Below are 18,104 nucleotides of genomic sequence, written 5' to 3'. Positions count from 1 at the left end.
TTAACACAGACCACACAACTGGCTGCCCACGAAGTGACTACGCACTGCCACCCCTTTCAATGTGATTCTTGGATGGATTTCAATAGATACGCGTACGTACGGGGGCTGGCGGGGTAGGGAATGGGATTCCGTGCTTGTCTCTATGCCATTGTTTATGAGCCAGTAAATGAGTGATATGGTATCAACTTGGTGAAATAGAGATGTTAGACATTCGATCAGATAACAGGAGATCTAGAAATTGAAAGAGGCTTAAAGCCATCATTCGCACTACACTTCATGAATGAATACAACATTCTGTCAAGTTTTATACAATGACAAATGAGCCTATTTTCTGAAGGAACCTGAGGAGATTTAATACTCATGTTAGGGAATCCAGTTTGGTGTCTCTACCTCAAAATTAGCAATTTCATCTTATGCCCAGCTTCAAAATCTCTTGTTATAATTTATCATTCTAGTGACTATGGTATATAATAAAATGGCTTATATTTATATTTATTTTTACACTACTTTGACAAAACTCTCACAACTCCCATCATTTAAAAACCTGCATGGAGGTAAAGAATGCTAATATGGCTTCAACTTGCTGAAGCCAGACTTAGAACCAAATGGCCTGACCTTTCTGAACCCACAACCAAAGCTGGCCAAAAACATAACATTTTCCTGGGAGAATTCCCACCAAAACAAAGTAAGGAGTAAGAAGACAAATCATAGTTCTTCTCCACAACTTTCAATTACTGAAGGAAATACTCCCAACTCATTCCCTCTCTATAGTCAGGACACAAAGAAATGCCCGGCACAGGCAGGGTGGGGAGGTCAAGGGAAGTCAGCAGGAGGTCAGAGGTTAATGATCCACTCGACAGAACGGCAAGTTCTGCAGCTCCTAGAACATTCTGCTCCGACAACCCAAGGAAATGCCCTCTGAGGGCCTCTGGGCTCCACCAGAAAGTCTCCCCAAGAACCACCAGGAAACCATGCTCTCTTCCCCACCAAGGCAGGCCCCCTCTTCTCCACAGAAATAGGGAAGGCAGTACAGAGCAGCCACATTCTTTCCCCAGCAAATCCCACAGCCCCAACTTTTAATGGAGGTGGCTAGAGAGAAGTAGAGAGCCAAGTGAATGGAGCTCAGGGCAATATGCAATTACTGAAACTGGAATTGAGCCTGGACCCTGGAAAGAACTCGCCGTGAGCGCCTTGGCAATCACACTGTGGTCAGGGCCCCAATTTTAGACTTCTCCCGAGGGATGTCACTTCCTGAGACAGAGGCACGCCTCTCTTTCTATCACAGCAAAATCGCTTGACTTGGGGGAGGCAAGTCATCTATCTGCTGGTCTCTGGGATTCCGTCACAAGGGCCCAGCTTAAAACAACACACAACTATTCGCAAATAGGTTTCTGTCATCACTTACCTTCTTCCCAATGAGCTTCTTCCGCAGAAATTCCCGGGCTTCAAACATGTATGGAATGTCATAGAGGGGACGGAGTTTCTTGTTCTTATCCTTAAAGCAAAATAAAATATCACATCAGGAATGGGAAATCAAAGCAAAAACTGACACAGGAACACAGCCAAGAGCACAAGATACAGACAATGCACCTGAAGGAGGCTCTATCTTCCAGTATCACAAATATTGAATAACTGCTGGATACACAGTGAGTGATTAAGAATTTGGTTGCTTTACAGGGAACAAAATTATCTTTCACAAATGACAGGCTCAAAAATAAGCAATGAATTGTTTACACAACAGGAAACAACCTAAATGTTCATCAACAGGGAAATAGCTATATAAACTGCAACATAAAAGCAGTTCACTGAGTTATCAGGGCCCTTCTAATATTTTTAGATATACTATAAATCTCATTCTATTACTCCATAAGCCTTTATTAAGCACATACCAACTATTAGCCCCAGACAAAGCACAATGTAAATGTATGTTATAATCCTGGACTTAAAATCCTTGTAACCTAACAATAATAATAGAAGAAATCCTGTAACTGTGAAGTAACATGAAGCAGTTTTGAATAAGTGCTGAATTATGTGATACAGATGAGGGAGTAAGTGCTATTAGAATTCAGGGAAGTGGAAAGAAAGAAGTAATCGGGAGATGTTTCATTGACAAGGTGGGACTTAACATGAGTTTGCAGGATAGGAATGAACTAGGAAGAAAACTAGAGATGGGGAAAAAAGCAAGACAAGCACAAGTAGAGAGGCAGGAACAAACAGTATCTCAACACATAAATAACGCAATCAATCCCTCCCTTCGTTATTTCTTAGAGCTCAGACTGCCCCCAAAAGAGGTGCTTTGAGTAAAACAACTGAGATGAACAGAGAGGGTCTAGATAAAGGCAACAGAACTGGGAAGTGACAGGACCTTGAGAGACATGAGAACTAGTTTAAGAAATGAATTAACAGCAACTGACAGGAGAATGGGCAGAGGGGATAAAGGAGAAGGAACCTAAGAAGTTTGGGGGTGGGGTAGAACAGGGTAGGCAGGACTGCTACTAAGTCGCTTCAGTCGTGTCCGACTCTGTGCAACACCACAGACGGCAGCCCACCAGGCTCCCCCATCCCTGGGATTCTCCAGGCAACAACACTGGAGTGGGTTGCCATTTCCTTCTCCAATGAATGGAAGTGAAAAGTGAAAGTGAAGTCGCTGAGTCGTCTCCGACTCTTAGCGACCCCATGGACTGCAGCCTACCAGGCTCCTCCCTCCATGGGATTTTCCAGGCAAGAGTATTGGAGTGGGGTGCCATTGCCTTCTCCAGTATGCAGGACTAGACCATGTGAATAAGAAACTGGGAGACGCTGACTAGATTGGTTGGTATGACTAATGCTTCTCTCCTGCTAGCCCCTTGAGTTCCATGAGAACAGAAACCCTGTTCCTATCTGTTGTCCTCTGTGACCCCAGACCCAAATATATAGTACCTCCCTTATAGTATATATTCAAATACTTGGAGGTAGTAACAAAAGAAATACGCAGAATGATATACGAGAACAAGTATGCTAGAGGAATAGGACTGTACGAACAGATATTTGGAGGGAAAAAAAATCAGAAAAAAAGAGAAAATTAAGCAATTAACTTCCAACCCAGATGCCATGTCATTGCTTCCCATTCTGTATGATTAGTCCACTTGGGCTCAAGTTTGCTTTGCCATCTCTTACACAACTGACACAACAAGATCTCTAGGTAACTCATGCTGTACTTACAGTATTCAAATTACGTTCTCTTAAGCAGCCAACTACACTCAAATTAAGAACACTTATCATTTTCATCCTAATGACAATTCTGAAGTCAAAGGCATCAAGATAGAGGTCTCCCCCTAGACCCAAAGCAAGACTTGGCCTCCAGAACACATCACTTAAACATTCAGTTCACTGATATCACCGAGAATATGCACAATTCTTTGAGTTTGAGCTTCAAATATACCAACTGTCTTCTCATTTCTCTGGGTTAAAAAATAAATAAAGGCAGCAGGATCACTGCAGTGCTCCTCAAAGAAGTGAAGACACCTTCAGAATTGAAGGTGAGTCTTTACCCCTTTTGCAAGTTGAGGTGTGAGAATCTACACAGGAACAACGGGGATTTCTAAACTCTGATCAAAGTCATATGGTGGCATGTCTCCTGCCTAATAAGTATAGCCCTAAACATGAACTTCTTTAAAGAAATAACCTAACACTGAGTTTTCCTTATAGTGGGTCACTATTGAGAAGCCCTAAAGTAAGAGTTTATGACAGCACTATTGATAGTGTAAGAAAGATTGCTAGACAGAAGATACTAGGTGTCACTAACGAACAGAATTTTAAATAAAGACAAAAATCAATGATTATCAGAATCGGCCATCAGGAGCAAACCGGTCCCAATGGATTCATATTATTCCCCTAGCAATACAGGGAGGGCAATCTACTCGGAGAGGTGGTATGTGGTTACTAAGTGAACATTTGCTTTTTTTAATGACTTAAAACCACCAAAATTTACCTTCTACAGCCTTAGGATATACCATAGAACCCGGTATCAGAAGCTAACCCTACTTATTCTAAAACGCCACCGAGGTTAAAGGCAAGGTCACTTGACTGGAACTCTAAAACGAGGAGTGGTAAGAAACAGCTTCAACAAGCGTTTTAAATAAGGGCCATGGGATGAGACACACCTAAATGTGTGAACACAGCAGCCTCAACATGAAAGGTGCTCGACAGAACTGGGCTGAGCCAAGACACTCTCAAAAGAAGAAAACAGTACATCAAACATCCCAATAAAAAACAGGGCAACTTGAGTCTGATTATATGTCTCTCATGAACCTAGGAAAGAACTAATAGCACAAGCAGAAAACAAGGTATCACAAGTGAAAACAGAATGATCTTGTTACTCTAACCCTTCAGATCTAGTAGCTATTGACATCTGTAAACATCTTACAAGAGAGATATTAGAAGTCCCTAAGAAACTACAAAATAAAAGCAATTCCTCCAAATTACCAGGTACATAAAAGCCTTTGAAATCTCTAAGAGGCAATTGAGGTATGGAATGTATTCTGAGAAAACAAGACTTTAGCTGAATCTTGCCTGTTAAAATGGACTGTCTAGTTTAGATTCTAATCTACATGGAAATGCTTTTTCTAAAAAATAAATAAATAAATAAAAATAGAAAAGAATGCTTGATTTTTCTGGTGGGCGGATAATACACAAACCAATATGTGCTGTAATCACTGTTCATCCTGGGAAGTGACTCTGTATGTAAGCCTGGCAATGACTCGCATTATAGATAACTTCAATCATTTTACCTCTTCGTGGCTGGGGAAAGAAGCCCAATATCAGCATCTCAGCATCCAAAGACATGCCTGGCATCCTCCCCCACACTCAGGATCTTACCTTCCTAAAATGAGGTCTCTGGTCAACACTCATCTGGAGGAAACAGAAGGGATCCCTAACACAACTAAGTGACTAACACACACTAATCAAGATCTTTATTCTCAGCCCCATCTCAGGCCTAAATTTTATCCAGCCCATCTTGCAGCCAAAAAGCTGTAGCCAAAAATTTTACAGAACCCAAGGATCCTGGAGGAGTTCTTAAAACAAGGCTGAATAAACACAAACCATGAAAAGATTGATAAATGTGACTCCAGTAAAATTTTAGAGTTCTTTACTGAAAAGGCATCATGAACAAACCGACGGGCCAAAGCACAGATTCAGTAGCTGAAAAGTGAAACGGATAGAGAAAAAGGTAGACCCAGGTGAGAGAGAACTGGAATACTGAGCCACAGGCATTAACTTCTCAGTGAGGCCTACCCTTATCACATTACATTTTAACAGACTCAAAAGAGGTATGCAGTCATCTGAAGGAAGGCAGAGAGGACAGCCAATGCAAAGGCCTCGAGTTAGAAGATGTCTGGTGGGTTGAAGGAACAGCAGAGGCATCACTGTGGCTACAGCACAGAGCAAGAGGGAAGAACAACAGACAAAGACGCGTCTGATTTAACATCTAAAGGAATTACTTTGGCCACTGTGCTCAGGACAGACACTAAAGCAAAGAAAGGAGAAAACAAAGGAAGACTGATTAGGAGATAATGGCATTAACCTCGGATGGGAAATGATGGCAGGTTACATCAAGAAGGAGCAGTGAGAGAGTAAGAAGTGGTTAGAATCTGGGGATATTCTGAAAGCAGGTAGATGGAATGTGAGAAGAGAAAAAAGGGAGAAGTCAAACATGAGCAAAGGTAAAGGAATACCTGGTGGGGTGGCGGGGTCATCACCTGAGATGAGGAAGACCACAGGCAGAGGGAGTGGGGGAAGAACAGGAGTTCGACTATGAGCACGCTGAACTCTCAAGCTGAGGTGTTGAGTGGGCAGTGTGGGTTTGGAGAAAAGCTCTGAGCTGGTAAGTTACATTTGGGATTGGTTAGCATATAGGTGGTACTTAAAGCGAAGAGACTGAGAAGCACAGAGGACTGGGGCATTTTAACATTAAATTGTAAGGAATAAGTGAAGGAATGAACAACAGGAGACTGAGAAGAAGCAATCAGTGATCTCAGCAGGACAAAGGACCAATGTTACGTCCAAGTCAAGGAAAAAAAGTGAACTGAGGAGGAAAAGACCAGCTGCGTCAATGCACAAGGCAAGTGACTAAGATCCACTTGGATTAAGCTAAGTGTGGGTCATCCGTAACTTGGCAAGATTAATTATGGTGAAGCAGTAGGAAAGCCTGACGGGAACTGGGCATGGGAAGAGCTGTGATACTTCACAAAGTTCGGCTACAAAACACAAAGACATTATGTGGCAGCTGGCAGAGGAAGCAGGGTGAAAAGAAGGGGTTTCGGTTTCTGGTATTAGAGGGAAGAAATGATAGGCACAGTTCCTATGGAAAGCAAGTATGTGATAATGCAGAATGAAGAGGATAAAATTGTTAAGGCAACGTCTTTACATAGGGAAGGAGGGGGTGGCTTTTTCACAGGAGCTCCAATAATTCACCCTAAAGTGATACTAAAGCAGATACTGTTAGGTGGGCATGCGTGGTAGTGAGAGTTGTTGGAATCATTAAGAGAAACAATCCAACAGAAAAAGTGGCCAAAAGGTATCAGCAGGCATTTCACGAAAGAACGGCAGCAAGACATTCAGTGTATGAAGAAAGGTATCACTTCATTAATAATCGGGGCATCGTAAGCTGAGATACTATAGGACATTGATTATACTGTCAAACTCTAAAAATGAGGATGTAGGGGAATGGGTATGCTGTAACCACCGATGGGAATATAATATGGTTTGGCCACTATGGCACGTTCACATGGTGCTACACTCTTATGAGGCTGAAATTAGAGATATACATCCTAATACTTAGCAAATTCTCCTTGCTGTGCTGTACTTAGTTGCTCAGTCATGTCCGACTCTTTGCAACCCCATGGACTGTAGCCCACCAGGCTCCTCCATCCATGGGAACTCTCCACTCAAGTACACTGGAGTGGGTTGCCATGCCCTCCTCCAGGGGAGCTTCCCAACCCAGGGACCGAACTCAGGTCTGCACCGCAGGCAGATTCTTCGCTGTCTGAGCCACCAGGGAAGCCCAGAATTACTGGAGTGAGTAGCCCATCCCTTTCCCAGGGGATCTTCCTGACCCAGGAATCACACCGGGATCTCCTGCATTGCAGGAGGGTTCTTTCCCAGCTGAGCTACCAAGGAAGCCCCAGAAAATTCTTCTCACAGGTAGGTACGTACCAAAGAGAAGCCTGGCTCATGTGAGACAAGGAAGACAGAGCTCATGTTTATGGTACAATCACAGAACAGAACACAGAGCGGTTAGTCTAAATGAGAGCAACACAATAAACAAATCTGAAAAACACTGAGCAGGAAAGTAAGGTGCAGAATGATAATGATTTAAATACAGACTAAAAAACAACATTATTCCTAGAGCTATGTAAACAGCCAAAATACAAAAATACCTTGAAACAAAGGTCAGTGGTTAGTTACTGATGCAGGATAGGCAGAGGAAGAAACAGAAGAGGAAAGAACAGGGTCGAGGATGAGTGCCCAGGCACTTTACCTGCACGGCTGTGTCTTTAAAAAGAGGAGGATCTGAGCAACACGGTACAACATCAAGGCAGAGGAAGGAAAGTTTGCTGTATTATTCTATAATGTCAGGGCCTTTTTAGACTAAAAAAATGTTTAGGGATAGGAAAACTCCACACCTGGTTTGGTCAGCTTTTCCCTTGGCTCTCAATGTCTCATACTTTTATTTCACTCAGAGGCAGAATAATTGCCCATCCCTTTCCTCATAAGAAATGCATTAAATTCCCTTCCCCCCACCCCTAAATAATATTCTTTCACAGATGTATTTTTCCAAGAGGCAGAAGGGAATAATTTAACTACCAACGGGCTCTCAAATAACCAGGGTCAAAAACAAGTTTGTTTGTTTGTTTTATAGACTTGAAATACACTACAAGTAGCCAAGCAGAATTATACTCTATGAAGATCTTAAAACAGACTGTTGAATTAAAATAAGAACAGACACGATTCGATTTAAATGGATAAAATTTCAAAAGGTAAATGGACCAGTCCCAATTGCCGTGCCACACAAGCTCTGTTAATAAACAAAAGGCTGTGATTTCCATTTGAATTATAGACTTAAAATAGGAACATTACCACATGCCCTGGGCATATTTACAATCAAGGACCTTTCAATTCCCTTGGCAGCCAGGAGACAGAATCCACAGGGATATCCACTATTTATTATCCTTAACACATACAATAGCACATTTTTATAAAAGACAGATCTAACTAGATGGAAATCTACAGCCAGCAGCTATAGGGGAAGGGTCAAAATCATAACCACCTTGACCAAACGGAAGATATCTACACTATCTACAGGAGCACACACAGAAGATTCATGTACCCAATACTCCCCAGGAGTTGCTTCAAAGAAAAAGATGCTTTCTTGCTCAATTAACTCTATTTCTTCCTCCTAAAAAATCCCTCTTAAAGGTAAATGTGTGCTGCATGCTAAGTTGCTTCAGTTGTGTCCGACTCTTTGCAACCCCACGGACTGTAGCCCTCCAGGCTCCTCTGTCCATGTAATTCTCCAGGCAAGAAAACTGGAGTGGGTTGCCATGCCCTCCTCCAAGGGATCTTCCCAATCCAGGGACTGAATGCAGGTCTTCTGCACTGCAGGCAGGCTTTTAACTGTCTGAGTAAAAAACACCAGGGAAGCCCCTAAACATAAATAGGGTCTATTAAAAAGATGAGGTCTGGGTAAGTCCTGAGTTCGCAACAATGCAATACATTTCAGACCTATCTCCAAGGAGGCAAAGAAGAACGTTAAATAAAAACTGAAGGGGATAAAAAAAAAAACTGAGATGTGATTATAAAAATTTACAGGTGGGAGAATGGAAGAAGGCTGGACTTTGAACCGTGAGATTATGTAAGACACTGGGCCCCTGAAGCATCTTGTTGCTTTTATAGAACCCTGAGTTGACTACACTTCTCTCATACTCTTCGACCCACTGTTTCTATACAGTTGCCTACACTTCATCAGACCTAGGACAAAAAACACTGGGTCTGCTTCTGAGTCTTCAATTCGTTATGAAATGGTTTATGAACTTAAATTACAGCAGGAAAGTGAGGCTCAAGGTTAAGTAACATGCCTCAAGTCAGGTTAACCAGCAGAATTAGGATTCTGACCACAGCTATCCCAGTGGCTGCAGCTGGAGGGCCAGACACTACTCTCTCTTGGATTCTTACTATCAAAGGACAATCAGGTGACTGTCAGGTTTAGTGTGGGGGTTTGGGAACATGCAGGCTGCCAGGCCCACATCAGATACTCTGATCAGGTCTGGGGTTCTGGCCCCGACTCTGTTTATAGTAAATAGTGAGAAGGACCACGGGGCACTTTTTGAGAAATGCTGCCGAGCACCATTTGAGCACTCTGGCCCAACTTAAACCAATGGAAACAGAAACAGAGGGAATCCAAAGGTTTAGACAGTCACAAAGCAACACTGAGGAGCTTGTTTAAAGTCCAAACGGCTAAGTAAGCAGGTAAATTAGTAAATAACTGGGGAACTCACGTTTCTTCCTCCACATGTAGCTGAAGATAATTTGAAATACTCCTTAAAAGTCTTTACAAACAAGACAATTGGCAACATAGTCTAGCTGCCAGTCCAGTAACGGTAGGAAAACAAGACTACTAAATATTCCTCAACCTGCCCATGCCAGGGAACAGCAGGACTGGCAGCCCTCTCTCCGCCCTGCGTACAGACAGCCAGCGGTCTACACCTACACTAGCCACAGTGACAGCAGACCAAGTGGCAAGTCTGAGGAACAGCCCCAGTTACCACGGTCTCTGGGCAACATCCAAAGAGGGAAAAAGAAGCAAAGCAGGTTTCGGCAGCCTCACGTTCCAGGAAGGGCCTCGCCGATCATCTACAGAGCACACTGTGCATCATGTCCCAGTGAAGGCGCCGTTCCCCAAATGAAGAGTCCCTTTGCAAGACCATTATGCAAAGAGCAAAACATCTGTCTCTGGAGATGGCTCTCCTACACAATTACACACCAATTAAGAACATTTTCAGAAGTTCTTGCTATTTATTCTGTGGCTGCAGTAAGCACAGGGGAGGGAGGTGGGACAGAAGAGGCCAAATATCAGGTTGTTTTTTTTTTTTTTTCCACTATCAAGACCCTGTCAAGATTTTAAATACTGTTAAGGCTATAAGGGCTCCAAAACCATTATCCAAGTAGCAAACCATATGGAGTGACTTCACTCGGCTATTGGTGGCTCCAATGGTAAAGAATCTCTCTGGAATGTGTGAGTTCGAAGTTCAATCCCTGGGTCAGGAAGATCCCCTGGATGAGGGCAGGGCAACCCACTCCAGTATTCTTGCCTGGAGAATTCCATGAAACAGAGGAGCTTGGTGGGCTACAGTCCATGGGATCTCAAAGAGCAGGACACGACTGAGCAACTGACATTTTCACTCAGCTACAAATTCTGCTGGCCAGGAGAAAAAGAGAAAACAACAACACTGCCCCGCACAGACCGCAAGGCCCCAAGTCAAAGGCTCCCAAGTAGGAAGCTATGCAACCAGCTGCAAGGAGGCTCCAGACCCAGGAAGGAAAAAAAAGGTGAGAAAGCCCCGCCCATCTTCCTTTCCCAGCACAGGGGACAAAAACTTCCCCCACCCAGCCAGCACTCTGAAAATAAAGATGTGCTCCAAGGGCGAGTTGGAGGAATGGTGAGGATGCAGACTGGGATAATGAGACAGAAAGGGCATCAGATCCTTGAAGAAAACAAAGCTCAAGTTCAGCACTCCTGAAATCAGACAGAAAGTGCTGTCCTGGACTTGAAATCAAACATTCCTCCAGCATTTGATGGCAACAAATGATCAAGAGTTAAATGGGCAGCTCGCTGTCACCCAGAGAATGAACAGAAGCCTAGGCTCTCAACAATGACTCTGCACCAGCAGCTCCCAGCTTGCCTCAGTTTCCTCCCAAGAGTCAGCCAGTTAAGAATAACCTGGCGTCACACAGAACACATAAAACCCAGGGGGAAATGACTTCAAAGTCCAGTCAGAATAACGAAGGCACTAAACCTATGTACTAATACATCATCAAGCAACTCTTTAAGTTCACATTCAAGGAATATTTCAGGTAATAAGAACCCTGTGGGGAAAAAACAGATCTACACGTGTAACTAAGAAGCTACTTAGCTAAAATTTTACAACATCTAACATAGATGTTAACAAATGCTAAAATATCAAGCAACAGAAGAGATAAGCAGAAGTTACAGCACTAATCACTTTGTTCCTTGTATTACTGTAATTTAATTAATTCCTGTAGTCCTTATCTTTCCTACCAGACCACAGGAAGGAAGATTTATGTGAGAGGAGAACTGATCTTAATAATACCTACGAAGTGCCTAGTATAGTGCCCTTTTCCTAGAACATGCCAACACAGAGAGAGAATAAGATGGGGGATGCAAAAAAGGCCTTGCTAAAATATTTATTTTTTAAAAAACTCAAACTGCACTTCTGATTAGGGGAAGAAGTGGAAGTGGTCAGTACATAAAGAGAACGTTAAAAAAAAAAAAAAAAAGGAGGAGGCAGTATCACTGTGGATTCACATCACTGTTAGTAATGAATGTCTCTCATATAGCACCAGTTGAATGTGAACTATTTCTAATGCCTCTCCCTTCCAGCAACTATTACCAGAAATGATTCAGTATTACATAAAGATAAGTATATTCCTGAATAATAATTAAAAAGACTCTATACTAGGTATCTCACTGTACAGCGGTAAAACGAGGCTCTTAGCAAGCAGTCATGCAAAAGCAGTACTCCTGATAGTTTCTATGTGTTATGTTGGCGGCGGGGGGAAGCTATTTTACAAAATCTGAATACTTAGTGTTTTCTTTTTACCTGGTTAAGACTTCAAGGCAATCCTCTGCTCTCTACAAATCTGACATAATTCAATTACTTGGGATCTGCGAAATAACACACTTGCAAAACTACCATTAGCTAATGGTTATCCTTACAGAACATATATAATAATTCAAGTAAAGCTGAACTGATACTATAAAAACAAAAACAAAAAGACTGTGAGAATTCAACACTACATATGATAGGATGCTACAATATGAAAAAAGGGAAAGGGTTAGTCACTCAGCCGTGTCCAAATCTTTGCAACCCCACGGACTGTAGCCCACCAGGCTCCTCTGCCCATGGAATTCTTCAGGCAAGAATACTGGAGTGGGCTGCCATGCCCTCATCCAGGGGATCTTTCCAACCCAGGGATGGAACCGAAGTCTTCCACACTGCAGGCAGATTCTCTTACTGCCAGAGCCATCAGGGAAGCCCTACTATAAAAAGGGATAATTCCCTTAATGTGGGCTCAAAAGTACCAGCAGCCTACCTTCCTAACTAATTCACCAATCTGAGTTTATACCAAGCCTAAATTGCCTGGGTAGTATTTTTTGTGGTTAAGATGGAAGAAAAAGAAAAGGATAAAGATTGTAGAGTTGTTCCTTTGTCCTCAAAAGGCTAGTCTCTGACAGTACTAAGGTGTGAGGTTCTGCTGAATGATGCACTCTTCACGTGTTGCTCAAATGAGCAAAGGAAGCCGAGAATGAAAATAATTAGTGTCTCTCTAGTAAGGCCTTCTTTCTACAGAGCTAATAGTTCTGAAGATGGATTGCAAACATAAATCAATGTTAACATAGGAGAAGATACACACACACACACACACACAAAATGGTCTACGAATAAGAAACCAGAGTTTAAAAGCAGAAGGGAAAATGGGGTCTTCAAGACCAGAGCAGGCCTGGGGTCTAAGAGATCTTGGAAAGTCATGGGAACCAATATATCTCAACTCGCTCAGCCCCTGTGGAACATCTTTCCTTTTCACTGGAAGCTCATAATTAACCAGTTGGCCCCGAATCTTGTTTTCTAGTAATGGAGGAGAAGTCTCCCTATTTCTCACCCTTCATCCCCGGGCTAAAAATGGAGAGCCCGTGCCCTCTGAAGAGACAACCCCGTTACTTAAAGTACAGGCTGCAGGCCAGATGAAACACATCCAGCACGCGGCAATGTGCCACCGGCCCTCCCACAGTTCTAGAAGAGAGGGAAGGTCCCGGAGGAAAAGAAAATAAATCTCTTGCAATAGGAAGGCAATCTTCTCTGCAACAGACAGCGGGCTCGGGTGAGCCCATTCAGAAAAGAACACTGTTTTGTTAGAGAAATATTTCTTTGTGAATGCCTTCCCTTCTTCACCATGTTAAAAAATAATAATAATTATTAAAGTTTCTTCCTGGAACAACACAGGAGGGGACAATGATGCTGGGTATGACACCATTATTTAGCTGGTGCCAGTGGAATCTCCAATTCAGTCAGATTTCCAGTCAAATTTGTGCAATACATTGTAGTGCAGTTCAAAAAACAGGACTGAATTATGTAAGTGCATGGCTTAAGGCCTCCCTTTAGACAGGGCTCCTGCCTTGCCTGCTGCATCAGTCCCAGATCTGAATCAGGCTGCAGGTCCAGTGCCACATATTTTATCTACAAATTCAAAGTACTCTCAGCCTGTGTTTAAATACTCAGCAAAATGGGGCCTGTGGATTTTTTTTAGGACAGGTATCATTCTAACGCTAAACAAAGATGACTCTCTCGTACTGTGTAACCTCTCATCAATAAGAAAAATATAACATCTGTCACCTACTACCACCATGAAGAAATATGGGCAAAGGAAGTTACCAGAATTGTGAACAGCACAGACACTCAGATGCAGCAAGGTGCAAAGGCAACTTCATCATGTACACATGCCATGGCTTGGCCGACTGCAGGAAGGGGGACCTTCACAAACCTGAAGCCAGACCCGGTAGACGCTGCCCCTGGGCAAGAGACTAGTCCTCTGCCCAAATGAAAGGAATGGGCTCAGGAATATAATGGGGTTGTTGTGCGCCAGGTGTTGGCGCCTAGGGAACAAGTAGACAAGTGACCAGGTTGCCAGAACAGCCAGGTGAATGTGGGGGGCAGAAGGGTGTGAGCAGGAGCGTATCACCCTATGCCAAGGGCTGTCACCCACTGCTGTTTGTCTCCGTGTGGACGGACAGGGGACCTGAGACCAGGGCCTTGGTCTGTGAGAAGGCAGTTTTAGGTCCTGCTTTAAGTGCCTACATGCTAAGTCACTTCAGTCATATCCGACTCTTTGCAACCCCATGGACTGTGGTTCACCAGGCTCTTCTGTCCATGGGATTCTCCAGGCAAGAATACTGGAGTGGACTGCCATGCTCTCCTTCAGGGGATCTTCCTGACCTAGGGATCAAACCTGCATCTCTTATGTCTCCTGCATTGGCAGGTGGGTTCTTTACTACTAGCACCATCTGGGAAGCCTGCTTTATGTAATGTCACGTTAATTGTGCCTATTTAATGATTTTAGGTCAATCATGTCACCATCCAATTTTGATAACCACACACTTTTCTCTCCCACAGTTGGGGTTCTGACTTAACCCCCTTAAAAGGTTGTCTCTCCACCATAATTTTCTACATTTCATATTACTTTTAATCCCCTCAGCAACCAATAAAGCTGGAACTTTTTTCAGCTTTACTCAACTGAGAAGTTAAGGGTCCAGATAAAAAGCATGCCCCACATAACATATGTCAGAGCAATAGGGCCCAAAAGAGTTCAGACTAGCTTTTCTCACCTAACTCCCAACCACTGAGGTAGCAAGAAAGAATTGACCCACCTGGTTCTACATGCAACCCTCCTCAGACCTGAAAGGGTCCCTTTTCAGCACGGAATGCAGGCCCACCATCTCCCGGGAAGCTCAAGAAAAGGTGGACATAGTTTGTGCCAGTTGTGAAGCCACTGTCCAAACAGCTTGAAAAATAGGTTCCAAACCTAGCCTTTTAAAAATTCCACTCTGTGGGGTGGGAAAATTGCCAATCCTGTTTCTGCTTTGCCAGCTGGTTGGTTCCCTGTTAGGCTCTGCAAATAGGGTCAAACGGAGAATGGACAGGAGGAAGAAGGGACAAACTCTTTCCTATTTCAGTCAGCTTCTCCAGAGCAGTTCTTCTCTGCAATGGCAGCTTGTTCCAGCAGCACCAACTGATTCCAGCTTGCAGTTTTCTCGACACTCCCAGAAACATCCTCAACACACCCTCTCAGAGTCACCAGAACAATCAACTGGCAGCCCCTCCTGGAAGGCTTGGGTCCCAGGTCCACGGAGTTCCCCTTCCACCCTTCATCGGCTCAACAGAGATCTGAGTCCCGCTTCCAATGGGTCCATCCTCCAAATGCCTGAGTTCTCACATTTCGATCTCACACTTGTGTCCAGAGGTTGTATCTGTGTGGTGTGGTTAAAACCTCCATGTAACCCTTATGGTTCTCTTTTTGCCTTTTTAGTATTCCCATTCCTAGTTAATAATTCTTTATGTTAAGCTGTTTGTTAAAATAACTGCTGTGGTTTCTTTACTACCATAATGGCCAAAAGCACCCTCTCTATATAACTAAACAAAAACTGCAACCAGAGAGGAACAGTCCAACTCTTGATAATCAACTCTCTCCTGAGAGAATAATGCCTCTTACCTGTTCCAGATATCTACCTGGCCAATCCCCATAGAGCAGGACCACCTACAATATAAAATGTGCACGTGTGCACACACACAAGCCCACAAGAAAAATGGTTGGAGTGCACACAAAGAGCTTCCACAGCTAAAACGGCTGATGAAGAGAAATGCCTCGGTACTTAACAGCTGGCAGCACAAGCATCACATTAGCCTAGGGAAGACTTCCAAACCAGTAGGTGTCAAATCCATGGAGTCTACAAGATAGAGAATTTAAGCAGTAAGAGAACAATGTACTTTATTTTTTTTCCCCAACAGTTTGCTGGACCCTCATGAGTAGTGAATCATTTTATGATTTTAAAGACCAACCATAACGAGCATATATCTGGAAAAGATGGAAAAGTAAAAACTTTCACTGTGTCAGAGAGGCTACCATATTGCATGAAGAAACACATATACACAATGTGAGGGTTAGTGAGGGTGGCCAAATTCACAGAACACCCACAAAAGGTCATCTTTCCACTATAGTCAGACGGAAAAAAGAAATAAATAGCACCAGATTTGCTGTCATATAATTTATCATGCAATGTTATAGGTGAATTCCAGAAACTTCTTTTAAAGTCAACTGTCAAAAAAAGTAGACCTATAATGGTTACCAGAGACTGAGGGGAAGGGGAAAAGGAACTGATTAATGGGTACAAGGGCTTCAGTTCTGCAAGATGAAGTTTTGGAGATCTGTCTCATAACAATGTGAATATCCTAAACACTTCTGAGCTGTACACTTAAATGGTTGAGAATGTAAATTTTATGCTATTTAACCATAAGGAAAAGGAAAGTGGAATTCAATCAAGGTAATATTCTGATTTAAGTGGCAAGAAGCCATAGCACGTTAAAAATTCAAAACCCAAGTAAACATGAGACTTTTCAGATATGAATTCTGATCTTTACTTAGCTACAAGAAGGTATTAATTATGGATACAATCAAACATGCTAGCCCACTTCTGATCCCAACAACTGTATTCCAAATTGTTTCCTTCCTGAACAAGCCCATGACTAAATCTTCTACTCCCCTTTTTATGTTATTTCCAGTGCCTGGATGTGACTGCTATCTCAGTGCTAAAGACTTTGCTTACTAAAATGCCAAACATTTTGTAAGGGCATCCTCAAATGCCACCCACCATCCCCAGGAAACCGTCTGAGCTCTCTCAAATATCCTGTTTTCTCTCATGGTTCATCTGGCCCAAGTCAGTATCTATGCTTCTTATAGCTCATAGGTGATTAGAAACTAAGCTTAAAAACAGCATCTGACTCATCATTTTAATTCCACTGTACTCATTTAATCCTCAATAGAATCCAACAGTCAGCAAATACAATTTTTTTTTTAACAGATGAAGGAAAAGAGGTACCGTGTGATTTAGACCAAAGCCCCCAAGAGTAGAAAATGGGTGGGGCAAAAATCGAACTCTAATTTGTTGCTGTTCAGCTGCTAAGACGTGTCTGACTCTGCAACCACATGGACTGCAGCATGCCAGGCTCCTCGGGTTTAAGTGGCTCTTAACTGACTCCAAAATCCATGGCCACTGAATTCTATTACACGGCATCTAAGGACTCTAGGATGCCTCTCCAGTTTAGAGCAAAAGGAAAGTCCTCTTCCAAGCAATAAGCTCTTGGCTATAGGAGCAGAGTTCACATGCAAAAAGAAAAGAGAAACCAGTTGGCCTGAGCACTCCTTACAAAGAGCCCCCCGCAGTGGAGACGTGCACAAGGCGACCTCCTCACCCAGCACCCCAGCTCTGCCTCACTGCTGGGTGGCCTCAACAAATGCTGCTGAATGTGAGAAAACTACTCAGGGTCACTGCTAATGAGAAGCCAGAACATCTTGCCACTTAGCTACAGAATGTTCACCTAATAAATCTTAGAGATTTGAACGCCACCCAAGACCAAGAGGTTACTGGAAAAGACAAACACACACAAAATTTGGAACCAGCAGCTTAAAAAAATCTACATCCCTATTGCCATACTTTCACAAAACAAGGTATAATGCATATGGTTGGTTATCAGTACAAATCAGAAATAAAAGGCTCTAAGTAAAAACAAAGCCAAAAAGTCACCTGGTATTTCCTTCTGAACAGTTTAATGGTAATATATGGTCACTTACTCTACTGAGGATGTTCTTCTTTATACCTTGATTCAGCTTTATTGATCTAATTTTAATCAAGGACAAGTGTACAGCCAAGGACAAAAGGTCAGCAACCCAAATGAAATGGGGAAACGAGAAAAACATGTTATCTTGGCAAACGGATCATTTTATTAAGAAGTCTAAAAGTCTTATCATGGTCACATGACACAGAGAATTAGGCACTGGGGAAAACCAATCTGTATGTTCTTGTTTAATTGCGATACACAGGTAGGATGGGGTGCAGCTTGGCACACTGGAGTCATAAATGTTTAGGTTATAATAAAATGTGGAAACAACGCATTATGCAAGAAAATCACTACTGTGTTGAGAACCACTTATTTTACCTGTAAAAAATTTGTTAGTTACCTCACGCTAATTATGAACTAAGATTTAATCAGAGTTAG

General features: G+C 42.8%; 1 protein-coding gene across 1 annotated transcript in view; it reads right to left on the bottom strand.

Annotated features, from left to right (window-relative positions):
• Nucleotides 1-18,104, bottom strand: part of SND1 (staphylococcal nuclease and tudor domain containing 1) — a 411,141-nt gene that overhangs the window by 259,967 nt on the left and 133,070 nt on the right. Inside the window, exon 11 of the mRNA XM_043873509.1 lies at nucleotides 1,406-1,495. Within this exon, the coding sequence (XP_043729444.1) occupies nucleotides 1,406-1,495 (90 nt within the window). The remainder of the gene's footprint in view (nucleotides 1-1,405; nucleotides 1,496-18,104) is intronic.

The sequence above is a fragment of the Cervus elaphus genome, chromosome 18 (assembly GCF_910594005.1).
Source record: "Cervus elaphus chromosome 18, mCerEla1.1, whole genome shotgun sequence".
Lineage (NCBI taxonomy): Eukaryota > Metazoa > Chordata > Mammalia > Artiodactyla > Cervidae > Cervus > Cervus elaphus.
The sequence above is the reverse complement of the archived record's forward strand: the minus strand, read 5'-3'. Positions and strand labels throughout refer to the sequence as shown.